General features: G+C 43.2%; 1 protein-coding gene and 1 pseudogene across 2 annotated transcripts in view; both read right to left on the bottom strand.

Moving 5' to 3' along the window:
• Window positions 1-2,875, bottom strand: part of YIPF6 (Yip1 domain family member 6) — a 39,544-nt gene extending 36,669 nt beyond the window's left edge. The window contains exon 1 of one of the 2 annotated variants that reach the window (XM_019019636.4): window positions 1,204-2,875. In XM_019019636.4, coding sequence (XP_018875181.1) covers window positions 1,204-1,260 — 57 coding nt within the window. In that variant the 5' untranslated portion in view covers window positions 1,261-2,875. Of the gene's footprint in view, window positions 1-1,169 lie in introns of both variants that reach the window. The other variant, XM_055376795.2, reaches the window with a different exon arrangement.
• LOC101146427 (nuclear distribution protein nudE-like 1) lies at window positions 1,339-25,312 on the bottom strand (annotated as a pseudogene).
• Between the last annotated feature and the right edge of the window lie 408 nt (window positions 25,313-25,720).

Below are 25,720 nucleotides of genomic sequence, written 5' to 3'. Positions count from 1 at the left end.
AAAGAAAAAAAAAAAAAGAGGAAAGGGAAGAACCATTTACTGAGCAACTACTATATAACTAAACACATTGAGAAGAGGGACAGGAGCAGAATATTGACCTCATTATACTCCTCAGTTCATGGTACTGATAGTATTAGACACGTTACATAAATTATGCCATTTGATCTTTCTAAAAACTGTTTTGAGGCAGGTATTTTTATCTCCATTTTACAGATGAAGAAACACCCTCCCTAAAATGACTTGCCCAAACTCACAAAGTGGGTGGATTCCATCCCAGGTAAAGTTTAACTCCAAAGCCTGTGTTCTTAAAATACTTGTCCGCACTTTGGGCTTGCAGTGGAAATTCTATCCCTTGCAGAGACAGGAGCAAGAGAGTATAGTGAAGATGGCCGGGCACAGTGGCTCACGCCTGTAATCCCAACACTTTGGAAGGCCGAGGCAGGAGGATAGCTTGAGCCCAGGAGTTCGAGACCAGCCTGGGCAACATGGCAAAACCCCATCTCTACAAAAAAATACTAAAAATTAGCCTGGTGTGGTGGCACGCACCTGTGGTCCTAGCTACTAGGGAGGCTGAGGTGGGAGGATCACGTGAGCCTGGGAGGCAGAGGTTGCAGTGAGCAGAGACCACGCCACTGCCCTCCAGCCTGGGTGACAGAGTGAGACCTTGTCTCGATTTTTAAAAAAGTAAAAAATAAGAAAGGAGAACAAGTATGGTGAAGAGAATGGCAAGGAGCTGTGACAGGGGTTAAACCTGGCCTACTGGGGTCACTGAACAAGTCAATACTAAAGTTATAAGCAACAAAACGTTAATGTCCCACGGGAAGCAATCTCTCATTATTCCTTCAACAAAGGCTGGTGACAGGTTTTGATAAAATGAGGGGACAGCAGAAGAAAAGATAACTTAAGAAATCACCTAAAGTTCGCCATTTAACACAATGTAGGGGACGATGACGAGACCTGGGAGGATGGGAAAGGAAAGATCGGAGTTTCACAAAAAGACCTGGAAGGAACCACGAGGGCAGGGGGCAAAGCGGTTAGCGCAAAGAACAGGTGCAGTGTTGGGACTGGTTCTGGCGTCGGGTACAGGAAGGGCCTGCCGGGCGGAAGGGGCTCCGGCTCTCAGGCCACGAGCCCGTCCCCCGACTTCTTTAGGGGGCACTCTGCCTCACCCTCGGTCCCTTTTGTCGCAGATCCCAAGCTCACCAGGGGCCTGGGCGATGCTGTCCCCGGGTCTCCTGGAGACTCCTCCGCTTCCGCCATCTTGGCCCTCCTTCTCCCGGGTCGCTCCCACAGGTCTTTGCGGAACCTGCGACGTGGAGGCCACTGCCGGTCAGCGCGTCATCGCGTGACGGCCGCGTCACCTAATGGCGCCTGGCAATGGCCGGCGGCCCCGGCCCTTCGCTGTCCCTCGGTCCTCGGGGTGTCAGGGACAGCTCCGCGTCGCCTTGTCTCGCTTCTTCGGGGCCACGGGTCCAGCTAGACACGCTTAGCCTTTAACACTCAAGCCGGATTCTCAGACCGCTCCTTCGCTCTCGCGACCACGGCTGCCCTCTCCACCCCACCGACCCCCGCCCATTTCCCGTTCTCAGGAGTTGGCTTGGAGTGCCAGACCCTCGATCACTGCACTTCTAGGAAAGAGCCTGCCTCTTCCTTCCCTTCCCCGGCTACCGAGCGACTTCAAGTTTCCGTGCGCAGGAATGACGGGCTCAAGCCCCAACCTCCTGCTCCCTCCGCCGCCGCCCCTGCCCCTCTGACTCTGCGCCTCTCCTGCTGCTCGCAAGCCTCTTCCCACTTCCTTGACTTTTATAAACCTCTCTACTGCCTCCACGCCGACCCTCCAGGATTACTTTTCTCCGGCACCTCTGGGGGTGGGCAGGGAAGAAGCTTCATTGGCCAAACTTGTTAATCCCACTTCAAAAGTTGCTAAACCATTTGGAGCAAGTACTGAAAATGTTCAGGGTCTAAAAGAGAGTAACTATTGTGAGAATAACTTAAACAAAAGATAATCTTCATGTCCCAACCTGTTTTCCTTATCTCATCCTTTTGGGCTTTCAAGGTATTTCTGGTCCCAGTTTACGTTGGCCCCAGGCTAAAATGTAGTCAGACAGGGCAGCCATTGTTGACAGCATCAGCATCCAGGATACCTGGGTGCCCTTTGGTGGTGTTAAGCATTTAACCAACAAGGCAGGGGATGGCTGTGAAATAAAAATGTTTTATATTTTTGGATAGGCAATCCAAGTAGTAAATTTAAGGAGGAAGAATGTGGAATGTGGAGGGACAAAATTCCAAACGAATGGAGGTTTTTTTTTTTTTTTGGTGTTTGTTGTTTTGTTTTGTTTACGATAATTCCCCTTCAGACCAAGCACAATTTCAGTACTTGCACAAATACTGGTGGAAGTGGTATTAAAATTTAAGCCAGTAGACATGAAATCTTTTTATAATTGCAAGGGAATATCATCTACAAATGCCCCAACCCCAGCCTGAGCTTCTCACCTCATCCTCCCACCCCATGATTACCAGATCACCACCTCCCGTCCCACTTCCCTGAGTCCATTGATAACGTCTGCTATTTCCTTGCCAACCTCCAAAATTAGCTATCTCTCCCTAGCCACAAGCCCCTCGCTTCTACCCCTTCTAACCTCATCTATTGGCCCTCTTGGCCACTTATTTCAAGGTAGCCTTGGTGATAAGTTAAGAGGAGGACAGGCCAGCCGGGCGCGGTGGCTCACGCCTGTAATCCCAGCACTTTGGGAGGCCGAGGCGGGCGGATCAAGAGGTCAGGGGATCGAGACCATCCTGGCTAACACGGTGAAACCCCGTCTCTACTAAAAATACAAAAAAATAGCTGGGCGTGGTGGCGGGCGCCTGTAGTCCCAGCTACTCGGAGGGTGAGGCAGGAGAATGGCATGAACCCGGGAGGCGGAGCTTGCAGTGAGCCGAGATCGCGCCACTGCACTCCAGCCTGGGCGTAAGAGCGAGACTCCGTCTTAAAAAAAAAAAAAAAAGAGGAGGACGGGCCATAGAACAATTGAGGCAGGCAGTGCTCAGGTTAGTTGGGCATTATTTCAGACTACCAATGCCTGTTCTCCCCATTTAATTAATAGGGTACTGGTTGGGTGTGAGACAATATGCTTTGTAGAAAGAAAATCAGGAAGGAAGGTTGTGAAGGAAGGGGCTGCATAGGAACAAGCTCCCAAAAATAGGAATTATTCTATGTTTTTAGTTGCAAGTGTATCTCAAAAAATTGCCAGACTAACTCAGAGTTCTTTAATACACCTACAGTCATTACTGTTTGCCAGATCATGGATATTTACAATACAGCAGGACTTGCATGACTTGCCCAAAGTTACTTAGAACCTTTGTAAGTGGTAGAAGTGGAATTAATATTTAAGTCAATAGGTATGGAGAACTTTGTTGGCTAATCTGTGTTTCAGGACACTATAACATACAACTCTATGAAAATAACCAGGAAATATTAAGGAAATAATTTCCCAGAAAAATGATCAGAATTGACTCAAAACAAAGTGGGGAATTTCATTAAAATTTTGAAAGGAAAAATTTAAAACACATGTTAAAAGCTGGCTGGGCGCGGTGGCTCACGCCTGTAATCTTAGCACTTTGGGAGACCGAGGTGGGCAGATTGCTTGAACTCAGGAGTTCGAGACCAGCCTGGGCAACATGGCGAAACCCCGTCTCTACTAAAAATACAAAAATTAGCCTGGTGTGGTGGTGCGTGCCTGTAGTCCCAGCTACTCGAGAGGCTGAGACACGAGAATCTCTTGAATTCTGGAGGAGGAGATTGCAGTGAGCCGAGATCACGCCACTGCACTCCAGCCTGGGCGATAGAGCAAGAATCCATCTCCACAAAAATAAATAAATACATACATACATACATAAAAAGTAAGATGCAGACAGTTTGTATGGTATGCTATCAACTGAGTAAAAATGTAAGGGCAATGGATAGATATCCATACATTGTACTTGAATATTCACAGACTGTGTCCGGAAGGCTACACAAAAAGCCGGTAACTGGTTGCCTGTGGGGAGAGAAACTGGCAATAGGGGTGGATTGACTTACAAGTGAAGACTATTCATTGTATGTGAAGCAGTTTGAAATTTTAAACATATACATGTATTAGTTTTTTAAAAGTTGCCAAATATCTCCCCTCTTCTCCTACCCTCAAAGTGCTGGGCCCAGATGGTTTCATAGGCTATTCATTCAAGCCTTCACAGAGCACATAATTCCTACACTATATAAATTGTTCAAGAGAGAAGAAAAGGCAAAGTTTACAAATTTATTCCAGGGACCTAGCATAAACATGGTACCACACCTGAAAAAGATAGTACTAAAAAGAAAACTGTGTCATCTTGCATGTAAATATATATCTACAGGCCAGGCATGGTTAGATTATGGCTCACACCTGTAATCCCAGCACTTTGGGAATCCAAGAGAGGAGTTCGAGATTAGCCTGGGCAACATAGGTTAATAGGATGTTAATAAACATAGGGTATCCTGTCTCTACAAAAAAATAAAAATAAAAATTTGCTGAGAGGCCAGGTGCGGTGGCTCATGCCTGTAATCCCAGCACTTTGGGAGGCCGAGGCAGGCAGATCGCCTGAGCTCAGGAGTATGAGACCAGCCTGGGCAACAGGTGAAACCCTGTCTCTACTAAAATACCAAAAAAAAAAAATTAGCTGAGCATGCCGGGGTGCGCCATGTAGTCCCAGCTACTCAGGAGGCTGAGGCAGAAGAATTGCTTGAACCCAGGAGGCGGAGGTTGCAGTGACCCACGATCATGCCACTGCACTCCAGCCTGGTGACAGAGCGAGACTCCATCTCTCAAATAAACAAACAAACAAAAAATTAGCCGAGAGTGGTGGCACACACCTGTGGTCTCAGCTACTTGGGAGGCTGAGGTAGGAGGATCACTTGAACCAGGGAGGCAAGGCTGCAATAAGCTATAGTCATGCCACTGCACTCCAGCCTGGGCGACAGAGCAAGACCCTGTCTCAAAAAAAAACTTAAAAAAAAATATATATATATACACACACACACATACATACATACACACAAACACCTTAAACAAACTGTTAGCAAATAAAATCTGACAACTTAATATGACAAAGAATATCTGTCTCAAACGAAAACCAACATCATGATATACCTGGTATTCCCATTAAATCCAGGAACAAGGCAAGAATACCTTTTATCCCCGCTGTTATTTAGCACTGTTCTGGAAGTGCCTGAAAATGTCTTTAGATTCTTCCTCCTCTTGGGACAAAGGCCAGCTCCATTCTCCCTGAGGCCATTGGTCCCACTGAATACTCTCACCCATTAACACTAGCTTAAACCTCAGTCTCCAACACACAAGCAACCGTACAGCCCTACAAACTCCACACGTGTTTCCCACTTTCAGCATTTTCTTTTCTTGGCACTTGCCTTTTCCAAAGTATAGCACTTCTCTGTATAAGTATAGCATTTCTCTGGGCACTTAACCCTTCCCAGTGTAACCATAGCTTCTCTTCAATCTCAAAAAATTACTGACAGATCCTTCCCTAACCTCTCTATTTACCTCTACCTCTTTCCCTTCTCCATTCCTGCCTTGGCCCAACCCAATTAACTACCCTTACCCCATTCCCTAGTCCTTTCTCACTTCACTGAAGATTTCCCTAACCAATCTCCCTAACCTCCTACCATGTACCTCATCTCTGGGCTTTCTCAGCACCCTGACTAAAGATTGCGTTGCCACTGGGCTAGGAGGAGGTTAGGTTATAAAGTGATTGGGGATGCAGTCAGTATTCAGGTTCCCTGGGTGCCTTTTCGGTTAACAAACAGGGTAGGAGATAATTATGAGATGAAGTAGAGTGCGCTATATTTTTGGATTAGGCAATTCACAAAAACTCCAAAGTACCTCTAAAGGTAAAACAATGTGAAACATATAAACAAATTCACAGAATAGGAATTGCCATAATATTTTTTTCTTTTTCTGTTTTTTTCTTTTATTTATTTATTTATTTATTTTATTGTACTTAAGTTCTAGGGTACATGTGCACAACGTGCAGGTTTGTTACATATGTATACATGTGCCATGTTGGTGTGCTGCACCCACTAACTCGTCATTTACATTAGGTATACCTCCTAATGCTATCCCTCCCTACTACCCCCACCCCACAACAGGCCCCAGTGTGTGATGTTCCCCTTCCTGTGTCCAAGTGTTCTCATTGTTCAATTCCCACCTATGAGTGAGAACATGCAGTGTTTGGTTTTTTGTCCTTGAGATAGTTTGCTGAGAATGATGGTTTCCAGCTTCATCCATGTCCCTACGAAGGACATGAACTCATCCTTTTTTATGGCTGCATAGTATTCCATGGTGTATATGTGCCACATTTTCTTAATCCAGTCTATCATTGATGGATATTTGGGTTGGTTCCAAGTCTTTGCTATTGTGAATAGTGCCGCGAAAAACATATGCGTGCATGTGTCTTTATAGCAGCATGATTTATAATCCTTTGGGTATATACCCAGTAATGGGATGGCTGGGTCAAGTGGTATTTCTAGTCCTAGATCCTTGAGGAATCGCCACACTGTCTTCCACAATGGTTGAACTCTTTTTTTTCTTGAGATGGAGTCTCACTCTGTCACCCAGGCTGGAGTGCAATGGCACAATCTCAGCCACTGCAACTTCTGCCACCCGAGCTCAAGCGATTCTCCTGTCTCAGCCTCCCAAGTAGCTGGGATTCCAGACACCCACCACCACACCCAGCTGATTTTTGTATTTTTAGTAGAGATGGAGTTTCACCATGTTGGCCAGGCTGGTCTCGAACTCCTGACCTTAGGTGATCCACCTGCCTCAACCTCCCAAAGTGCTGGGATTACAGGCGTGAGCCACCACACCAGGCCTATTTTTTCAATTACAAGTATATCTAACAACATTTATAATTGTGTATGCCCACATAAATTACTCTCTTTCAAACCATGAACATTTTCAGTAGAGCAGTTAAGATTTGCTTTCTTTTTTTTATTATGTATTTTTGAGATGGAGTCTCACTCTGTCACCCAGGCTGGAGGGCAGTAGCACGATCTCTGCTCACTGCAGCTTCAAACTCCTGGGTTCAAGAAATCCTCCTGCCTCAGCCTCCTGAGTAGCTGGGACTACAGGCACATGCCACCGCACCTGGCTAATTTTTTTGTATTTTTAGTAGAGACAGGGATTTGCCATGTTGCCCAGGTTGGTCTCGAACTCCTGACCTCAGGCAATCCATCCACCTCAGCCTCCCAAAATGCTAGGATTACAGGCCTGAGCCACATGAGCCACACAGTGAGACTCTGTCTCAAAAAAAAAAAAAAAAAGAAAAGAAAAGAAAAAAATGAAATTTAATCCCCAGTGTGACAATGTTAGGAGATAGGACCTGGTGGGAGGTGTTTGGGTCATGGCAGTGGATTCCTCATGAGTAGATTAATACCCTCTCTTGGGGCGCTTGAGTTCTTACTCTGTTAATTCTCACAAGAGCTGGTTGTTAAAAAGAGCCTGTCACCTCCCCACCCTTGCTTCCTTTTTTGTCATGTGATCTCTTTACACACACTGGCTTTCCTTCTGCTTTCCACAGTGAGTTGAAGCAGCCTGAGGCCCTCATCTGATGCAGAAGCTCAATCTTGAACTTTCCAGTCACCAGAATCATGAGCCAAATAAACCTCTTTTCTTTATAAACTACCTGGTCTCGGGTATTCTGTTATAACAACACTAAATGGACTAAGATATATGTGAGTGGTACATTAAAAAAGAAAAGCAGCTTATAAAAATACTATTTATGTAATAAATATTATGTAAATAGAAGGACTAATGAACACACAAGAATTGAATTTTCCTACCAATATCCATGTCCCCCTTATTCTTTAACAGACCTGTACATGGGCAGGTTTCTGAGAAAGCAATTATTTTATTAAATAGAGGACACACACTCAGCTTGCATGGCTTACTCCTCTCAATCTTCTTGTCCTGAATATAGACATGATATCTGGAGATGCAAGAATGCAACAACCATCTTGCTACCAAAAGAAAAAGATGAGAACAAAAGTCCAAGTGCTAAGGATGCCCTTTTCACGTTCTGTGAATTAAGAAGAAAAGAAAAGAAAAAAAAAAAAGAAACAAAAAGAAGGACAGGAATGGTGGCTCACTCATACCAGCAATTTGGGAGGCCAAGGCAGGCAGATCACTTGAGGCCAGGAGTTTGACATCAGCCTGGCCAACAAGGTGAAATCCCATCTCTACTAAAAATACAAAAATTAGCCAGGTGTGGTGGTGCATGCCTGTAGTCCCAGCTACTTGGGAGGGTGAGGCATGAGAATCATTTGAACCCAGGAGGCAGAGGTTGCAGTGAGCTGAGATCATGGCACTGTACTCCAGCCTGGGCGACAGAGCAAGACTCTGTCTCAAAAAAAATTAAATTAAATTAAAAATGTAAAAAAAAAACCAGTCATCACATATATTGTAAAAAGCAATATGAATCTCTTCATTAAAAATGGGGATATAGGCTGGGCACGGTGGCTCACACCTGTAATCTCAGCATCTTGGGAGGCCAAAGTGGGTGGATCACTTGAGGTCTGGAGTTTGAGACCTGCCTGGCCAACATAGTGAAAACCTGTCTCTAGTAAAAATACAAAAAATAAAAATAAATGAGCCAGGCTTGGTGGCAGGCGCCTGTAATCCCAACTACTTGGGAGACTGAGGCAGGAGAATCACTTGAACTTGGGAGGCAGAGGTTGTGGTGAGCCAAGATTGTGCCACTGCACTCTAACCTGGGGCAACAGAGTGAGACTCCATCTCAAAAAAAAAAAAATGGTTGGGGGGCAGGGGAGGATATATCAGGCCGGGCGAGGTGGCTCACACCTGTAATCCCAGCACTTTGGGAGGCTGAGGCGGGTGGATCACTTGAGGTCAGGCCAACATGGCTTGGCCAACATGGTAAAACCCCGTCTCTACTAAAAATACAAAAATCAGCCAGGCGTGGTGCCAGGCACCTGTAATCCCAGCTACTCAGGAGACTGAGACAGGAAAATTGCTTGAACCCGGGAGGTGGAGGTTGCAGTGAGCTGAGACTCTGTCTCTATTTTTAAAAAATGGGAATATATCAGTACTAACTTAATTCAAAGGAATTTTGGGGGGCTTGAAAGAGAAAATATATGAGAAAGTAAAATGCCAACAATAAAGTAAAATGTATCTTATTGCTGCAGTTGTCTGTCTATTCCTGGATTTCCTCCAGAAGGCAGAGCCTGAGACAAGGACTTTCATGTTGGTGTTGATATTGGAAAGTCATCCCATGTAACAGGAGTGCAGAACATGAAAGTCTGAAGCAGAAAAGGAAGGAAAGTCGTTAAAAGAATATATTTCCAGCTGGGCACCTGGGGGTCAATCCCACTGAGGAGCCATGTAGAATGCAATTCACAGTTGTCCACTGGAGGGACAGAAGAGTAGGAGTCTCTCTACAGCTCCTGTATCCCATTGGTCAGGAGTCACTATGTGCAGTGTTAATTCCCTTTCACCTCCAGACTTGTGCATGCTTCAGAATATTAGAACAGGTTCCCACAGGCAAGAAGAAGCCTGTGGACTTCTGTGAGATAAAACACAGTACAGGCAAGTACTGTCAGGTTGAACCTGCCTACATAGTGGTAGATGGAAAGAATACAAGGCAGGGCTTGAAAGGTATTTGATGCCTACTCTAAACGCAAGGCGACAGTTATCTGAAAAATAGTGGTGGTAGTAGGAGTGTCAAGGAAGCAATTTTACTTTCATTTTTCTTTACTTTTTATCTTTACATTTTCAAAGAGGCAGCTTGATGTAGTGAATAAGCACACAAACTCTGGAACCAGACTATCTAGGTTTGAAACTCAACTCCATCGTTAGTAAATCATGTCATTTTGGACAAGTTACTAAATCTCTCCATGCCTCAGTTTCATCATCGGTAAAATGGAGATAACAATAGCTGCCTAATAGAGTTGTGAGGACTGAGTTAAATGTTAGCTATTAATATTTACAATAGAAACACATGTTTGGCCAGGTGTGGTGGCTCATGCCTATAATCCCAGCACTATGGGAGGCTGACGTGGGCGGATCATCTGACGTCAAGATTTCAAGACCAACTTGGCCAACATGGGGAAACCCCATCTCTACTAAAAATACAACAATTAGCCAGACATGGTTGTGTGTGCCTGTAATCCCAGCTACTCAGGAGGCTGAGGCAGGAGAATTGCTTAAACTCAGGAGCCAGAGGTTGCAGTTAGCCGAGATCGAGCCACTGCACTCCAGCCTGGGTAACAGAGTAAGACTCCATCTCAATAAATAAATAAATAAATAAATAAATAAATATTAAAAAAATAAGAAACACATGTCTGCTGCCCCTCCCCACCCGATTTTGCCCTTCCATACTCTCATCTATTCCCTCACTGAAGACAGAAGATCTTTTATTTTCTATTATTTATAACTTCAGAATTTGGCCTCCTGTTCTTTCCCATTAACTTGAGTGACCTGTGTGAGAGACAGACAGACAGATACCACACAAAGATGGTAGGACAAGAACTTTTACTTTTTCTTACATAAAAATATTTAAAAATAAATAAAATTTTAAACTAAAAAAATTACATTTGTTGTAAAAATTGAGAACACATAGTTATATAAAAATATGCAGTTAAGTGTTCTGTGTCTGTTGTTAGAATGTGGGGTTTTTTTGTTTTGTTTTTGTTTCTTTGTGTGTGTTTTTTGAGATAGAGGCTCTCTCTGTCGCCCAGGCTGGAGCGCAGTGGTGCTATCTCAGCTCGCTGCGACCGCCGCCTCCCAGGTTCAGGTGATTCTCATGCGGCAGCCTACTGAGTAGCTGGGATTACAGGCGCGTGCCACCAAGCCCGGCTAATTTTTGTATTTTTAGCAGAGATGGGGTATCACCATGTTGGCCAGGCTGGTCTTGAACTACTGACCTCAAGTTATCCTCCTGCCTCGGCCTCCAAAAGTGCTGGGATTACAGGTGTGAACCACTGCACCTGGCCAGAATGTTTTCGTTTTTGAGTAAGACAAAATCAACCCACACTGCTAGTGATGGATTGGAGAAAGCAAGGCCCATGAATTGAGATGGAAAGCCTTGGGGTCAGGCAGTTGGAAGGTGACATAAAACTATTCTGTCAGCAAAGTCAGGCCAAGGGGCTGAGGGAAGCCGAGGAGTGAAATGGAACTTGGATAAACTGAGTGGTGAACGTATGTAGCTAGCCAACAGGAGGTGTTCCTTCCCCTGCTGTTTTCTGTTGTTCCTTCTGCCTTTTTTTCTGGTCCTTCACTACCTTGCTTCTTGGCAGCAATGCCTCCCCTTTTTGTAACTGAAAAAAAGGTGAACATGGTGCCACTGTGGACGAATGTATGGTCAATGTTTGTTCTGAATGAGTTCATCTAAAAAGTGCACTTCTGAAAAGCAAACAAAACCTACGCAGTTAGGTTGCCATTAAAATGACACACAGTGCAAAGAGCAGTGTGTCTGTTGTACTACACACTCCTACTTTCCACCCCTCCCCCATCGCTTTCTTGAGAAGGACGAACCTGACAAGGAAAGAGGAAGAATAGCAAGGAAAGGATACCCTTAGGAGTAGGCAACAGCAACTCAATACTTCCCATGCTTCCCACGTTAAAGTTTGAGGTAAACTTTAATATAAAAAACACCACACGAGGTGTTTTTGATGTAGTGAATAAGCATACAAATTCCACAGGTGCAGTGGCTCATGCCTGTAATCTCAGCACTTTGGGAGGCCGAGACAGGCAGCTCACTTGAGCCAAGAGTTCGACACCAGCCTGGGCAACATGGCAAAACCCCATATCCATAAAAAAAATACAAAAATTAGCCGGGCCTGGTGGCAGGTGCCTGCAGTCCCAGCTACTTGGGGGTCTGAGGCAGGAGGATTGCTTGAGCCCAGGAGGTTGAGGCTGCAGTGAGTCCACTGCCCTCCAGCCTGAGCAACAGAGCAACTCAAGAAAGAAAGAAAGAAAAGAAAAGAAAAAAGAAAGAAAGAAAAGAAAAAAGAGAAAGAGAAATAAATAAAAAAGAAAAGGAAAAAAAAGGAAGGAAAGATGAACCACACGGGAATCATTTTAAAGCTTCCTCTCTAGTAAGATTGGGAACAGAGAATCCTGTGAGTGGGCATGACCAAGGGCAGCAGAGGCCACTGAGTTCCTAACACACTGCATGCAGTCCCTTAGGATGAGTAGATGACTCACTAATATCTGAACTACTTGGATGCAGATGTATGTATGTATGTATGTATGTATGTGTGTATTTATTTATTTATTTATTTTTTTGAGGCTCACTGCAGCCTCAAACTCAGGCCTTCAAGTGCTTCTCCTGTCTTGGCCTCCCAAAGTGCTGGGATTACAGGTGTGAGCCACTGCTCCCAGCCTACACAAATTTAAAAGATAGTTAATTCTTCAGTCCAGCCCTCCAAATCATTTCCTACCTCTGTCCATGTGTGGATTCTCAGAAAAGCACAAAGCTTTAATGTATGTGAAACGAGGTCTAAGAAAAAGCAAGCAATAAAAGCTCAGGGAAAGAGACAAGACCAACTCACGCCTACACTTCGATCCTACTGAGACCTACAATCCGCTGATTTGCCACAGTTTTACTGTCTTTCATCCCCCTGATGTCCACTTTTTTCTCTTTATTCAGTTTAAACTCCACTGGCAATCACCACAATTGTTTCTTTGCAACATTCTCAACTCCCTTACCCATCTTTTGCTTTTATTGCACTCATTTGGCAAGAGTACAGACTTGGTTAAACCCAACACTCTGTATACTTGGTGTTTGCATCATCAGCTAAATGTAATCAGAGCAAAACATACAACTTTGCTGACTGGTCTCACTTTAAGGGACCACAAAGCTTCATAGACCTTTAATGCTGCCTGGTGATCACACAAATTTCTTAAGTCCATTTACTTGCCCACTCACCTAAAGATTATATCATACCTTCTTTCTCCTCAAAACTTCAATGTCTCCTCTCCAATCCTGAATTTCAGATGAAAACTTTGCCCCCTACTTCACTGAGAAAATAAAAGCAATCCAAAGAGACCTTCTATTGACCACCACATGTACCCACTTGTTAGCATCCATAAGCACATTCTCTGCCATTTCTCCTCACAATCAACTGTATTATCTAAGGCACTTATATACTAGGTCTGATCCCATATCTTCCCACTCAAGGATAACATCTCAAGATTAAAAGGAAAAGTTCACATACATGAAATGACTGCATTTAAGCAGATTAAAAATATTAACTAACATCTGTATGAACTCTACTATTTTACAAACTAATTGCAAGTACATTTTTGTACCTTATCTTCACAAAAATTCTATGAGGTAGGTTTTATTCTTATTCCCATTTTGCAAGAAAATGAGACTCCAAAGAGGTAAATTATTTGCTCCAAATTGCTCGGAAATTTGGTTAGTGGTAAAGATGAAATTGAAATTTAGGCCAAGAACATCAGAGAAATGCAAATCAAAACCACAATGAGATACCATCTCACACCAGTTAGAATGGCAATCATTAAAAAGTCAGGAAACAACAGGTGCTGGAGAGGATGTGGAGAAATAGAAACACTTTTACACTGTTGCTGGGACTGTAAACTAGTTCAACCATTGTGGAAGTCAGTGTGGTGATTCCTCAGGGATCTAGAACTAGAAATACCATTTGACCCAGCCATCCCATTACTGTGTATATACCCAAAGGACTATAAATCATGCTGCTATAAAGACACATGCACACGTATGTTTATTGCAGCACTATTCACAATAGCAAAGACTTGGAACCAACCCAAATGTCCAACAATGATAGACTGGATTAAGAAAATGTGGCACATATACACCATGGAATACTATGCAGCCATAAAAAAGGATGAGTTCATGTCCTTTGTAGGGACATGGATGAAATTGGAAACCATCATTCTCAGTAAACTATCGCAAGGACAAAAAACCAAACACCGCTTGTTCTCACTCATAGATGGGAATTGAACAATGAGAACACATGGACACAGGAAGGGGAACATCACACTATGGGGACTGTTGCGGGGTTGGGGAAGGGGGGAGGGATAGCATTAGGAGATATACCTAATGCTAAATGATGAGTTAATGGGTGCAGCACACCAACATGGCACATGTATACATGTGTAACAAACCTGCACATTGTGCACATGTACCCTAAAACTTAAAGTATAATAATAATTATAATAATAAAAGAAATTTAGGCCAAGAATAATAATGGAAAATTGGTTTTTATTTTTAATTTACATGAAAGTGCTATGTACAAATCTATGCAAATAAGTTTGAAAGCATCAAGGAGATAGACTGTTTCTTAGAAAAATTTAAGTGTTCAAACTGACCCAAGAGAATTTAGGAAAACTCATCAGAACAATGACTATGTAAAAATATCTTTAAAACTGTCAGAGAATCAGGCTGGCACCATGACTCACTCCTGTAATTCCAGCACTTTGGGAGGCCGAGGCGGGCGGATCACTTGAGGTCAGGGGTTCGAGACCAGCCTGGCCAAAATAGCAAAATCCTGTCTCTACTAAAAATACAAAGCTTAGCTGGGTGAGGTGGGGCATCCCGTAATCCCAGCTACTCCACAGGCTGAGGCATGAGAATCGCTTGAACCCAGGAAGCGAGGTTGCAGTGAGCTGAGATCGTGCCAGTGCACTCCAGCTTGGGCTTCAGAGTGAGACTCCGTCTCAAAAACAAACAACTGTCAGAAAATCAGTCCTCTAAATCAAAAGTTGCCAAATATTTTCTGTAAAAGGCTAGATAGTAAATGTTTTAGGTTATGTAGACCATCAATTGTCTCTGTTGCATATTATTCTTTTATGTCTTTTTGTTTTGGGTTTTTACAGACCTTAAAAATGCAGAAACCGGTCTGACACGGTTGTTCCTGCCTGTAATCCCAGTACTTTGGGAGGTCGAGGCAGGAGGATCACTTGAGCCCAGAAGTTCGAGACCAGCCCGGGTAACATGGAGAAACCCCCATCTCTACAAAAAATTGAAAAATTAGCCAGGCATAGTTTCACACACCTGTAGTCCCAGCTACTCTGGAGGCTGAAGTGGGTGGATCACTTGAGCCCAGGAGTTCAAGGTTACAGTGAGCTATGATGGCGCCACTGCACCCTAGCCTGCGCAGCAGAATGAGACCCTGTCTCAAAAACAAAATAAAAATAAAAATAAAATAAAAAAGTATGCTGTTTAGTTTCCAAATATTTGGGAATTTTTCAAGGTATCATTTTGTTATCAACTTCTTATTTAGTTTCCTTCTGGTTTGAGAACATATTTTGTGTGGCTTATATTCTTTTAAATTTGTTAAGGTTTGTTTTATGACTTAGAATATAGTCTGTGTTGGTGAATGACTCAAGTGCACTTGGAAAGAGTGTCTCTTCTGCTGTTGTTGGGTGGAGTGTTATCAATTAGGTCAAGTTGGTTGATAATGTACTTCATGTTATCTGTATTCTTGCAGATTTTCTGCCTTCTTGTTCTATCAATTACTGAGAGAGGAGTGTTGAAGTTTCCAACTATACCTGTAGATTTATCTATTGCTCCTTTTATTTTTGTTATATTGCTTCTTTTAGATCTATCAGTTTTGCCTCATAGTTTGAAGGAACCAAACTCACCCTTTTATTATTATGTAATATCTGTTCCTAATAATAGCCCTTGCTCTGAACTCTACTTTTTTCTGAAATTAATGTAGATAATCCAGCATAATTCGTGTTTGCATAGTATATATTTTGCTATCATGTTACTTTTCATATAATAGAACTTTTTTTGAGATGGGGTCTTGCTGTGTTGCCCAGGCTGGTCTTGAGTTCCTGGGCTCAGGTAATCCTCCCTCCTCAGCCTCCCAAGTAGTTAGAATCACAGGTGCACATCACTGTGCCAGGCTAGATCTTCGTACTTAAAATGAGTTTCTAATAGACAGCATATCGTTGATTCTTACTTTTTTATCCAAATAATGTTTGTATTTTAATGGATATGTTTAGACTATTCACATTTAAAAAGAGTATTGACATGATTAGATTTACATATACCATCTTGCAATTTGTTTTATATTTGTTCCATCTGATTCTGCTGCCCTTCATCTCTTTTTCTGACTTTCTTATTATTCTTATCATTCTATATTTTTTTTTGTTTGTGTTTTTTGAAATGGAGTCTCACTCTGTCACCCAGGCTGGAGTGCAGTGGCATGATCTCGGCTCACTGCAACCTCCACCTCCCAGGTTCAAGCAATCTTCCCACCTCAGCCTTCCAAGTAACTGGGACTACAGGCACCCGACCCTTTGCCGATTTTTGTATTTTTAGTAGAGACGGGGTTTCACCATGTTGGCTAGGTTGGTCTCGAACTCCTGACCTCAGGTGATCCACCAGCCTCAGCCTCCCAAAGTGCCGGGATTACAGGCATGAGCCACCATGTCTGGCCCCAATCATTCCATTTTTTTATCCTTGTTAATTTATTGGCTATAACTCTTTGTTGTGTTGGTATAGTGATTGCTTTAGGGTTTATGTTAAACAGTTTTAATATATCACAGTCTACCTTCAAATGATTTATGCTGTTAGATTCACAGTATGAGACCTGTATTTACCAGTATGAGGATGCTTCCATTTCTCCCTTCTGGTCTTTGTGCCCTTATTGTCATACATTTTACTTCTACATATGTTATAAACTCTGTCATACATTGTTGCTGTTTTTCTTCTTTTGAAACAGGGTCTCACATTGTCACCCAGGCCAGAGTACAGTGGTACAATCTCGGCTCACTTCGGCCTCGACCTCTTGGGCTCAAGCAATCCTCCCACCTCAGCCTCCCAAGTACCTGGGACTGTAGGCACGCACCACAATGTCAGGCTAATGTATATATATAATATATATACACACACACACTATATATATATAATATATAGTATATATATAATATATATACACACACTGTATATATAGTATGTATATATAGTATAGTATGTATATAATATATAATGTGTGTATAATTATAATATATATACATATCACACTATATATAATATATATACATACTCTCTATATATTATATATAGTATATATATACACACACTATTATATATATACTATATATTATATATATATAGTATATATATAATAGTGTGTGTATATATATACTATATATATATGTATTTTGTAGAGACAGGGCCTCATTATATTGCCCAGTCTGGTCTCAAACTACTAGGCTCAAGTAATCTTCCCACCTCAAGCCTTCCAAAGTGCTTGAATTACAGGTAAGCCACCTTACCCAGCCATGGCTAGAGTTCAGTGGTGCAATTGTAGCTCACTGCAGCCTTCAAGTCATTCTCCAATCTCAGCCTCCTGAGTAGCCGGGACCACAGGTACGCACCACCATTTTTGGCTAATTATTAAGTTTTTTGTTATTATTTTATTTAACACTTATTATTTTATTTAAAGAATAAGAAAGAAAGGTCTTTCTATTCACACATGTAATTACCCTTTCTAATGCTTTTCATTCCTGTGTGTTCTGTGTATAGATCCAGGTTTCCAACTGGTGCCATTTGTCTATCACTTGAAGAAATTTTTAAAATATTTTTTGTAGTGTGGGTCTACTGGAAATGAATTATTTCAGTGGCTTTATGTCTGAAAATAGCTTTATTAAAACTTCAGGCCAGGCGCGGTGGCTCAAGCCTGTAATCCCAGCACTTTGGGAGGCCGAGGTGGGCGGATCACGAAGTCAGGAGATTGAGACCATCCTGGCTAACATGGTGAAACCCCGTCTCTACTAAAAATATAAAAAATTAGCCAGGCGTGGTGGCGGGCACCTGTAGTCCCAGCTACTTGGGAGGCTGAGGCAGGAGAATGGCGTGAACCTGGGAGGCAGAGCTTGCAGTGAGCCGAGATCGCGCCACTGCACTCCAGCCTGGGCGATAGAGCAAGACTCCGTCTCAAAAAAAAAAAAAAATTTCAGCGGGGCCAGCCATGGTGGCTCACATCTATAATCCCCGCACTTTGGGAGGCTGAGGCAGATGGATTGCTTGAGCTCAGGAGTTTGAGACCAGCCAGGGAAAAACGGCGAAACTCCATCTCTACAAAAAATACAAAAAATTAGCCAGGCATGGTGACTGTGGTCCCAGCTACTCCACAGGCTGAGGTGGGAGGATCACCTGAGCCCAGGGAGGTTGAGGCTGCAGTGAGCTGTGATCATGCCACTGCACTTTAGCCTGGGTGACAGAATGAGACCCTGTCACAAAAAAAAAGGAAAGAAAAAGAAAGAAAGAGAGAGAGAGAAAGAAAGAAAGAAAGAAAGAAAGAAAGAAAGAAAGAAAGAAAGAAAGAAAGAAAGAAAGAAAGAAAGAAAGAGAAAAAGAAAAACTTCAGGGCCAAGTGTGGTGGCTCATGCTTGTAATCCCAGTACATTGGGAGGCAAAGGCAGGAAGATTGCTTGATCCAGGAGCTTGAGATCAGTCTGGGCAGGATGGCAAGAACCTGTCCCTACAAAAAACTTAATAATTAGCCAAATATGGTGGTGCGTACCTGTGGTCCCAGTTACTCAGGAAGCTGAGGTGGGAGAATGACTTGAACCCAGGAGGTTAAGGCTGCAGTGGGCTACAATTGCACCACTGAACTCTAGCCTACGCAACAGAATGAAACCTTGTCTCAAAAAACAAATTAATTCTGAGTTTGATGTTTTCCCTGGAAAAACTAAGCAAATAAATGAAACTTTAGGTGTTTTGTAACAGCTTTATTGCGATATAATTCACATGTCCTATGATTCACTCCTTTCAAGTGTGCAATTGAATGATATTTGATATATTCACAGAGATATGCATCTATCACCACAATCATCAATTTTATAACACTTTCATTGTCCCAGACAAGAGCTCTGCACCCCTTAACCATCATCCTCAAATCCCCCATTGCCCACCACCAGCCCTGGGAAACTACTAACTTATTTTCTGTCTCCATACATTTGCCTGTTCTGAACATTTTATATAAATAGAATCATATAATATGTGGGCTTCTTTGACTTAGCATAGTGTTTTCAAGTTTCATCCATGCTATAGCATGAATGTAGCATTTAATTCCTTTTTACAGCTGAATAATATTCCATTGTACAGACATGCCATATTTTGCTTATCCATTCATCAGCTCATGAACATTGGGTTATTTCCATTTTTCAGCTATTATGAGTAATGCTGCTGTGAACTTTTGCATGTAGTACATGGACATAAGTTTTCATTTCTCTTGAGTATGTATCTAGGAGTGAAATTGCTGGGTCTTATGGTTACTCCATGTTTAACCTTTTGAGGAACTTTCAAGCCATTTACCAAAATAGCTATGCCATTTTACATTTCCACTAGCAATGTATGAAGCCTTCAATTTTTTTCACATCATTACCAACATTTGTTATTGCATATATTTTTAATTATAGCCATCCTAGTGGATGTGAAGTGATATATAATTTTGGATTTGATTTGCATTTCACAAATGTCACAGATATCACAATTACATGGTGTTGAGCATCTTTTCATTTCCTTATTGACAATTTATGTAGCTTCTTTGGAGAGATATCTATTCAAATCCTTTACCTATTTTAAATTGAGTTGTCTTTTTATTGTTGAGTTTTTAAGAGTTCCTTATATATTATAGGTACATGTTTCTTATCAGAAATACGCTTTGCAAATATTTTCTCTCATTTTGTGGGTTGCTTTTTCAACTTCTTTATAGTATCTATCTTAGTTCGTTTTCTGTTGCTATAACAATACCACAGACTGGGTAATTTATAAAGAAAATACGTTTATTTAGTTCATGGTTCTGGAAGCTAGGGAGTCCAAGAGCATTGCACCAGCATCTGGTGAGGGCCTTCTTAGTGTGTCATAACATGGCAGAGGGCATCACATGGCTAGAGGACAAGAGCAAGAGGCCACAGAAAGCTTGCTTTTATAGCAAAGCCACTCTCATGATAACAAGCCCACTCCCATGATAGTGACATTAATCCATTCACGAGGGAAGAAGGATTAAGTTTCCAATACATAGGCTAGGCACAGTGGCTGACACCTGGAATTCCAGGTGAGCCCAATGAATCATAGTGGCACCACTGCACTCCAGCCTGGGCGACAGAGTGAGATTCTGTCTAAAAAAAAAGAGTTTCTGACACATAAACTTTTGAGAGACACATATAAAACATGGCAGTATTTTTAATTTTGATATTTAATTTTTAATTTTGATGAATCCTGATTTATTGGTTATCTTTTGTTGCTTGTGCTTTTGGTATCATACCTAATCTAAGGTCATGAAGATTTGCAGTTATATTTTCCTCTGAAGATTTTATAGTTTTAGCACTTACTTTTAGGTTTATTATCCATTTTGGGTTAACTTTCTTTTTTTTCTGATTGATAAGCTCTTTTTTTTTTAGTATTTATTGATCATTCTTGGGTGTTTCTCGGAGAGGGCGATGTGGCAGGGTCATAGGGTAATAGTGGAGAGAAGGTCAGCAGATAAACATGTGAACAAAGATCTCTGGTTTTCCTAGGCAGAGGTCCCTGTGGCCTTCCACAGTGTTTGTGTCCCTGGGTACTTGAGATTAGGGAGTGGTGATGACTCTTAATGAGCATGCTGCCTTCAAGCATCTGTTTAACAAAGCACATCTTGCACCGCCCTTAATCCATTTAACTCTGAGTTGACACAGCACATGTTTCAGAGAGCACCGGGTTGGGGGTAAGGTTATAGATTAACAGCATCCCAAGGCAGAAGAATTTTTCTTAGTACAGAACGAAATGGAGTCTCCTATGTCTACTTGTTTCTACACAGGCACAGTAACAATCTGATATTTCCTTTCCCCCACATTTCTCCCTTTTCTTCTCGACAAAACCGCCATCGTCATCATGGCCCATTCTCGATGGTCGCTGTCTCTTCGGAGCTGTTGGGTACACCTCCCAGACGGGGCGGCCGGGCAGAGGCACTCCTCACATCCCAGACGGGGCGGCTGGGCAGAGGCGCTCCTCACATCCCAGACGATGGACAGCCGGGCAGAGGCGCTCCTTACTTCCCAGACGGGGCGGCCGGGCAGAGGCACTCCCCACTTCCCAGACGGGGCGGCCGGGCAGAGGCGCTCCCCACTTCCCAGATGGGATGGCTGGGCAGAGGTGCTCCTCACATCCCAGAGGGGGCAGCCGGGCAGAGGCGCTCCTCACCTCCCAGACAGGGTGGCCAGGCAGAGGCGCTCCTCACTTCCCAGATGGGGCGGCCGGGCAGAGGTGCTCCTCACCTCCCAGATGAAGGGCGGCCGGGCACAGGCGCTCCTCACATCCCAGATGATGGACGGCTGGGCAGAGGTGCTCCTCACTTCCCAGACGGGGCGGCCAGGCAGAGGTGCTCCTCACTTCGCAGACGGGGCAGCCGAGTTAACTTTCATATATGGTATAAGATAAGGTCTAAGTTCAACTTTTGCAGCTGTATATCCAGTTATTCCAACATCATTTGTTGAAAACACTACTTATTTTCCCCCGTGAATTGTTTTGGTATCCTTGTTGAAATCAACTGACCATCAAAGTAAAGGTTTATTTCAGAACTCTCGATTAAATTCCATTGATCTATATGTCTATTCTTATGCCAAAACAACACAGTTTTCATTGTTGTACTTTTCTAGTGAATTTTAAAATCAGAAAATGTCAGTTCTCCAACTCTGTTCCTCTTTTTTTTCTATGAAATTTATGGTATCTACACTAATAGACTTTTTTTGAAGGGAAGTATTTTTTTAACCGTGTTATGATCCTACACAGCTGCCCAGAGTAGGACACTATTGTAAGTCATTAACATGCCGTATGAGTTCTGAATAAATAAAATCTATAAAACACAAGTTATATATAAATATCTTAGTCATGTTTACAAACCTGTGTATTAGGTTGGTGCGACAGTAATTGCCCTTAAATCTTTTGCTTCATCTTTTAAACTCTGTACAGAGACCAACAACATTCATTTTCTTTCTTTTTTTTTTTTTTTTGAGGATGAGAAATACTGGAGGACTTTATTTAATTATTTGAGACTTTTTTTGACTTTTTTATATTTTTCTAAATTATACTTTAAGTTCTAGGGTACATGTGCACAACGTGCAGGTTTGTTACATATGTATACATGTGCCATGTTGGTGTGCTGCACCCATTAACTCATCATTTACATTAGGTATATCTCCTAATGCTATCTCTCCCCTTTTCCCCCGCCCCATGACAGGCCTCAGTGTGTGATGTTCCACTTCCTGTGTCCAAGTGTTCTCATTGTTCAATTCCCACCTATGAGTGAGAACATGCGGTGTTTGGTTTAACAACATTCATTTTCATGAAGTTCACTTTCTAAAAATGCATTTCATTTATTAAAAGTAATGGCAAAACCGCAATTACTTTTGCACCAACCCAATACAATGAAGCAAATGTAAACACTAAATGCAGCATGACAGTGATCAAGCAATGCACAGAGACAACCACTTTTGGTGAGTCCGCCCCCCAGGAGCTGGCACCAGCCAGCCCTGGAGTCAGGCTACTCAACTCTTCCAAAACTAACTGGGCTAGCCCTCAGAGGAGAAAAAAGGTCTGAAGATGTCATAGACCTGAAGGATTGGAAAGCTGGTGAGAGGTTGCCTGCCAGCTCTCCACCCACCGAGGCTGAGGCACACAGAGAAGAAGACAGCACAGAGGCTTAGTCTGTGTGCCCAGGCCCCAGAGGCTCCTGCCATCTGGGGCTCTGACAGGCATTTTGCTGCTTTGGGAGGCAAGTCCATGGAATGGTAACTGCTTAAGTAAAATCAGAAGGTCCAGAAAATTTTCTCTAATTCAGTAAACTTCCTGACTTTTTGCCAGAAACAGGCCCGAACAGTGAGGGGTGGAGTTGGGGGACACATGATCATGAGCACTGAAGATGCTTGAGTGGGAGCTCAGAAAGAAGGCACACATTGACCTGATTTGGTGGAGAACTTCTAGAAGATTTGCAATGTCCTAACACAACTAAATCCTGTCAGTACAGCAGAGTGGGGGCTATGAAGCAGGTGTGATGAATGGGTACTTCTCCATCCAGTGACCAAGTAATACACAGATGCATCACCTTGTGACCCACACAAGTGCAATCATATGAAGCCAACTTCACTATGGTAAGAAGAGAAAATAGCCAGTATTGATATTGTGCAGAGTCCTGGGGCTAGGCAGGGCCCAGCAGCCGCCGCTGCATGCAGCCAGTCCCCTGCCAGTGGTGGGAAGGCAGTTGGAGGGGCATGGGGCTGGGCCCCAGCACCAAGGGGTGAGGCATGGGTGTATTGGGTTGTTGGAGGAGGGCAAGAGCCCCCACTTGGAGGCCAAGCACTCACACTGAAAGGCAGCATACCCGGTGCCGGCAGCAGGCATGAGGAGTGCAGACCACGAGAAGGAGGAGCTGGATTAAAGCCGTTTACTGCATTATGAACAATGTAGGAAATGTGACTTTTTTTTTTTTTGAGACAGTCTCACTCTGTCGCCCAGGCTGGAGTGCAGTGGCACAATCTCAGCTCACTGCAACCTCTGCCTCCTGGGTTCAAGCAATTCTCCTGCCTCAGCCTCCCCAGTAGCTGGGACGACAGGCATGCGCCACCACACCAGGCTCATTTCTGTATTTTTAGTAGAGACAAGGTTTCACCATGTTGCCCAGGCTGGTCTCGAACTCCTGGCCTCAAGTGATCTGCCTGCCTTGGCCTCCCAAAGTGCTGGGATTACAGGCATGAGCCAGGGCGCCTGGCCTTTTTTTTTTTTTTTCTTTTGAGACAGAGTCTCATTCTGTCACCCAGGCTGGAGTGCAGTGGTGCTATCTAGGCTCACTGCAACCTCCACTTCCTGGGTTCAAGCGATTCTTGTGCCTCAGCCTCTTGAGTAGCTGGCATTACAGGTGCCCACCGCCATGCCCAGCAAATTTTTGTAATTATAGCAGAGATGGGGTTTCACCATGTTGGCCAGGCTGGTCTTGAACTCCTGACCTTAAGTGATCCACCTGCCTCGGCCTCCCAAACTGCTGGGATTACTGCCTGGCCGGAAATATGCCTTTTTCTTGCCCTTCATCTGATTGGGAGACTCTTGTGCAATTGGCATTCAGCACCCCACTGTTAACATTTCCTGAAATATAGGACTTTCATGTTTGGTCCTTTGCAAAATTTCTGCAAGCTGCTAATTAGGATTGTAAAGTCCCTAATTTTCCTAAGAGATCCCCCATGGTCGTTAATGCTGATAGCCCAGCAGGAGTTAGTGGACTAGTACCAAAACCACTTAGTGTAGCTTTCAGGAAGGAAAACTGTTTTTCTTTCCTTTGCCAATAGGAGTGGCTGGCAAAACGAGTGATCCCTGGACAGTGGAATCTATCTTTTCACCATCTAGAGTTGGAGAAGTAGGAGCCAACTTTCTGGTTACTCGCTTTCCTGAACTGCTAGTTCTTGCCCTTAAATCTCTTGCTTCATCTTTTAACCTCTGTACAGAGACCGACAACATTCCTTTCCATGAAGTTCACTTTCTAAAAATGCATTCCGTTCAATGGCCTGATTTAGCCTTTGTTCAAAGTCTTCCAGTGAAGGCCAGGTGTGTTGGCTCACACATGTAATCCCAGCACTTTGGGAGGCCAAGACGGGTGGATTACTTGAGGTCAGGACTTCGAGACCAGCCTGGTCAACACAGCGAACCCGGGAGGTGGAGGTTGCAGTGAGCCGAGATCTCACCACTGCTCTCCAGCCTGGGCGACAGAGCGAGACTCCGTCTCAAACAAAACAAAACAAAACAAAAACAACGTCTTTTAGTGAAACTATTATTGCCCTTTTTGCTTGCTACGGGTCATCATTGGCCTGTTCCAGCTCTCTCACATACTTAAGCAACCACACCTTAATGGCCCACATCTGACTTAAATCATCTGATATTGAGACCTGCTTGTAGCTCTGTGCATATTGATGTTCTGGTTTCTCCTTCAATGCCTCCACTTCATATTTCAGACTTTGGCTATAAAGTTGCAAGTCTCTATTTCTTTGTTCAGGCTGTGCTAATTGTGCTGCCAACTCTGCTTCTAAATCTCTGCTTCCTTCCTGAAATTCAACTAGCTCATCTCAAGCTTCCTGGAAGCTATGTTTGTACTTCAAGGACATTTCCTTCCAATAAGCAGTTTCATCCTTTAAACTTGAAAAATCTGGTATATGTTCATCATCCATGATCAAAAAAGTCTCTAATGTGTCAAAAGCATATGTTCACCAGCGCTTGACCCATGTCTGTGCTCCACTGGTTTGGCCAGGCTAACCCAGCTGCTCAGCTTCATTCCTCTCCACAGCTCTGAGCTCCACTCCATTCTGTTCCTCTTTCTTGAGGTCGTTTAGCTATTCTGGGTCCCTTGAATTTTCATATGAATTTTAGAATCAGCAAATAAATTTCTGGAAAAAAAAAGTTGACTGAGTATTTTTGGTTTGGTGTTTTTTTTGTTTGTTTGTTTGTTTGTTTTTTATGTGTGTGTATTTCTTGCAGAAATTGGGGTCTCATTTTGTTGCCCAGGCTGGTCTCGAACTCCTGGCTTCAAGCAATCCTCTCACCTACAGCCTCCCAAAGTGCTGAGATAACAGGGGTGAGCCACCGTCCCCAGCCGTGACTGGGATTTTGGTAGTGATTGCATTGCATCTGTAGATGAATTTGAGGAGAACTG

Source organism: Gorilla gorilla, chromosome X, assembly GCF_029281585.2.
Source record: "Gorilla gorilla gorilla isolate KB3781 chromosome X, NHGRI_mGorGor1-v2.1_pri, whole genome shotgun sequence".
Classification (NCBI taxonomy): Eukaryota; Metazoa; Chordata; class Mammalia; order Primates; family Hominidae; genus Gorilla; species Gorilla gorilla.
This window is presented reverse-complemented; position numbering and strand designations above follow the sequence as displayed.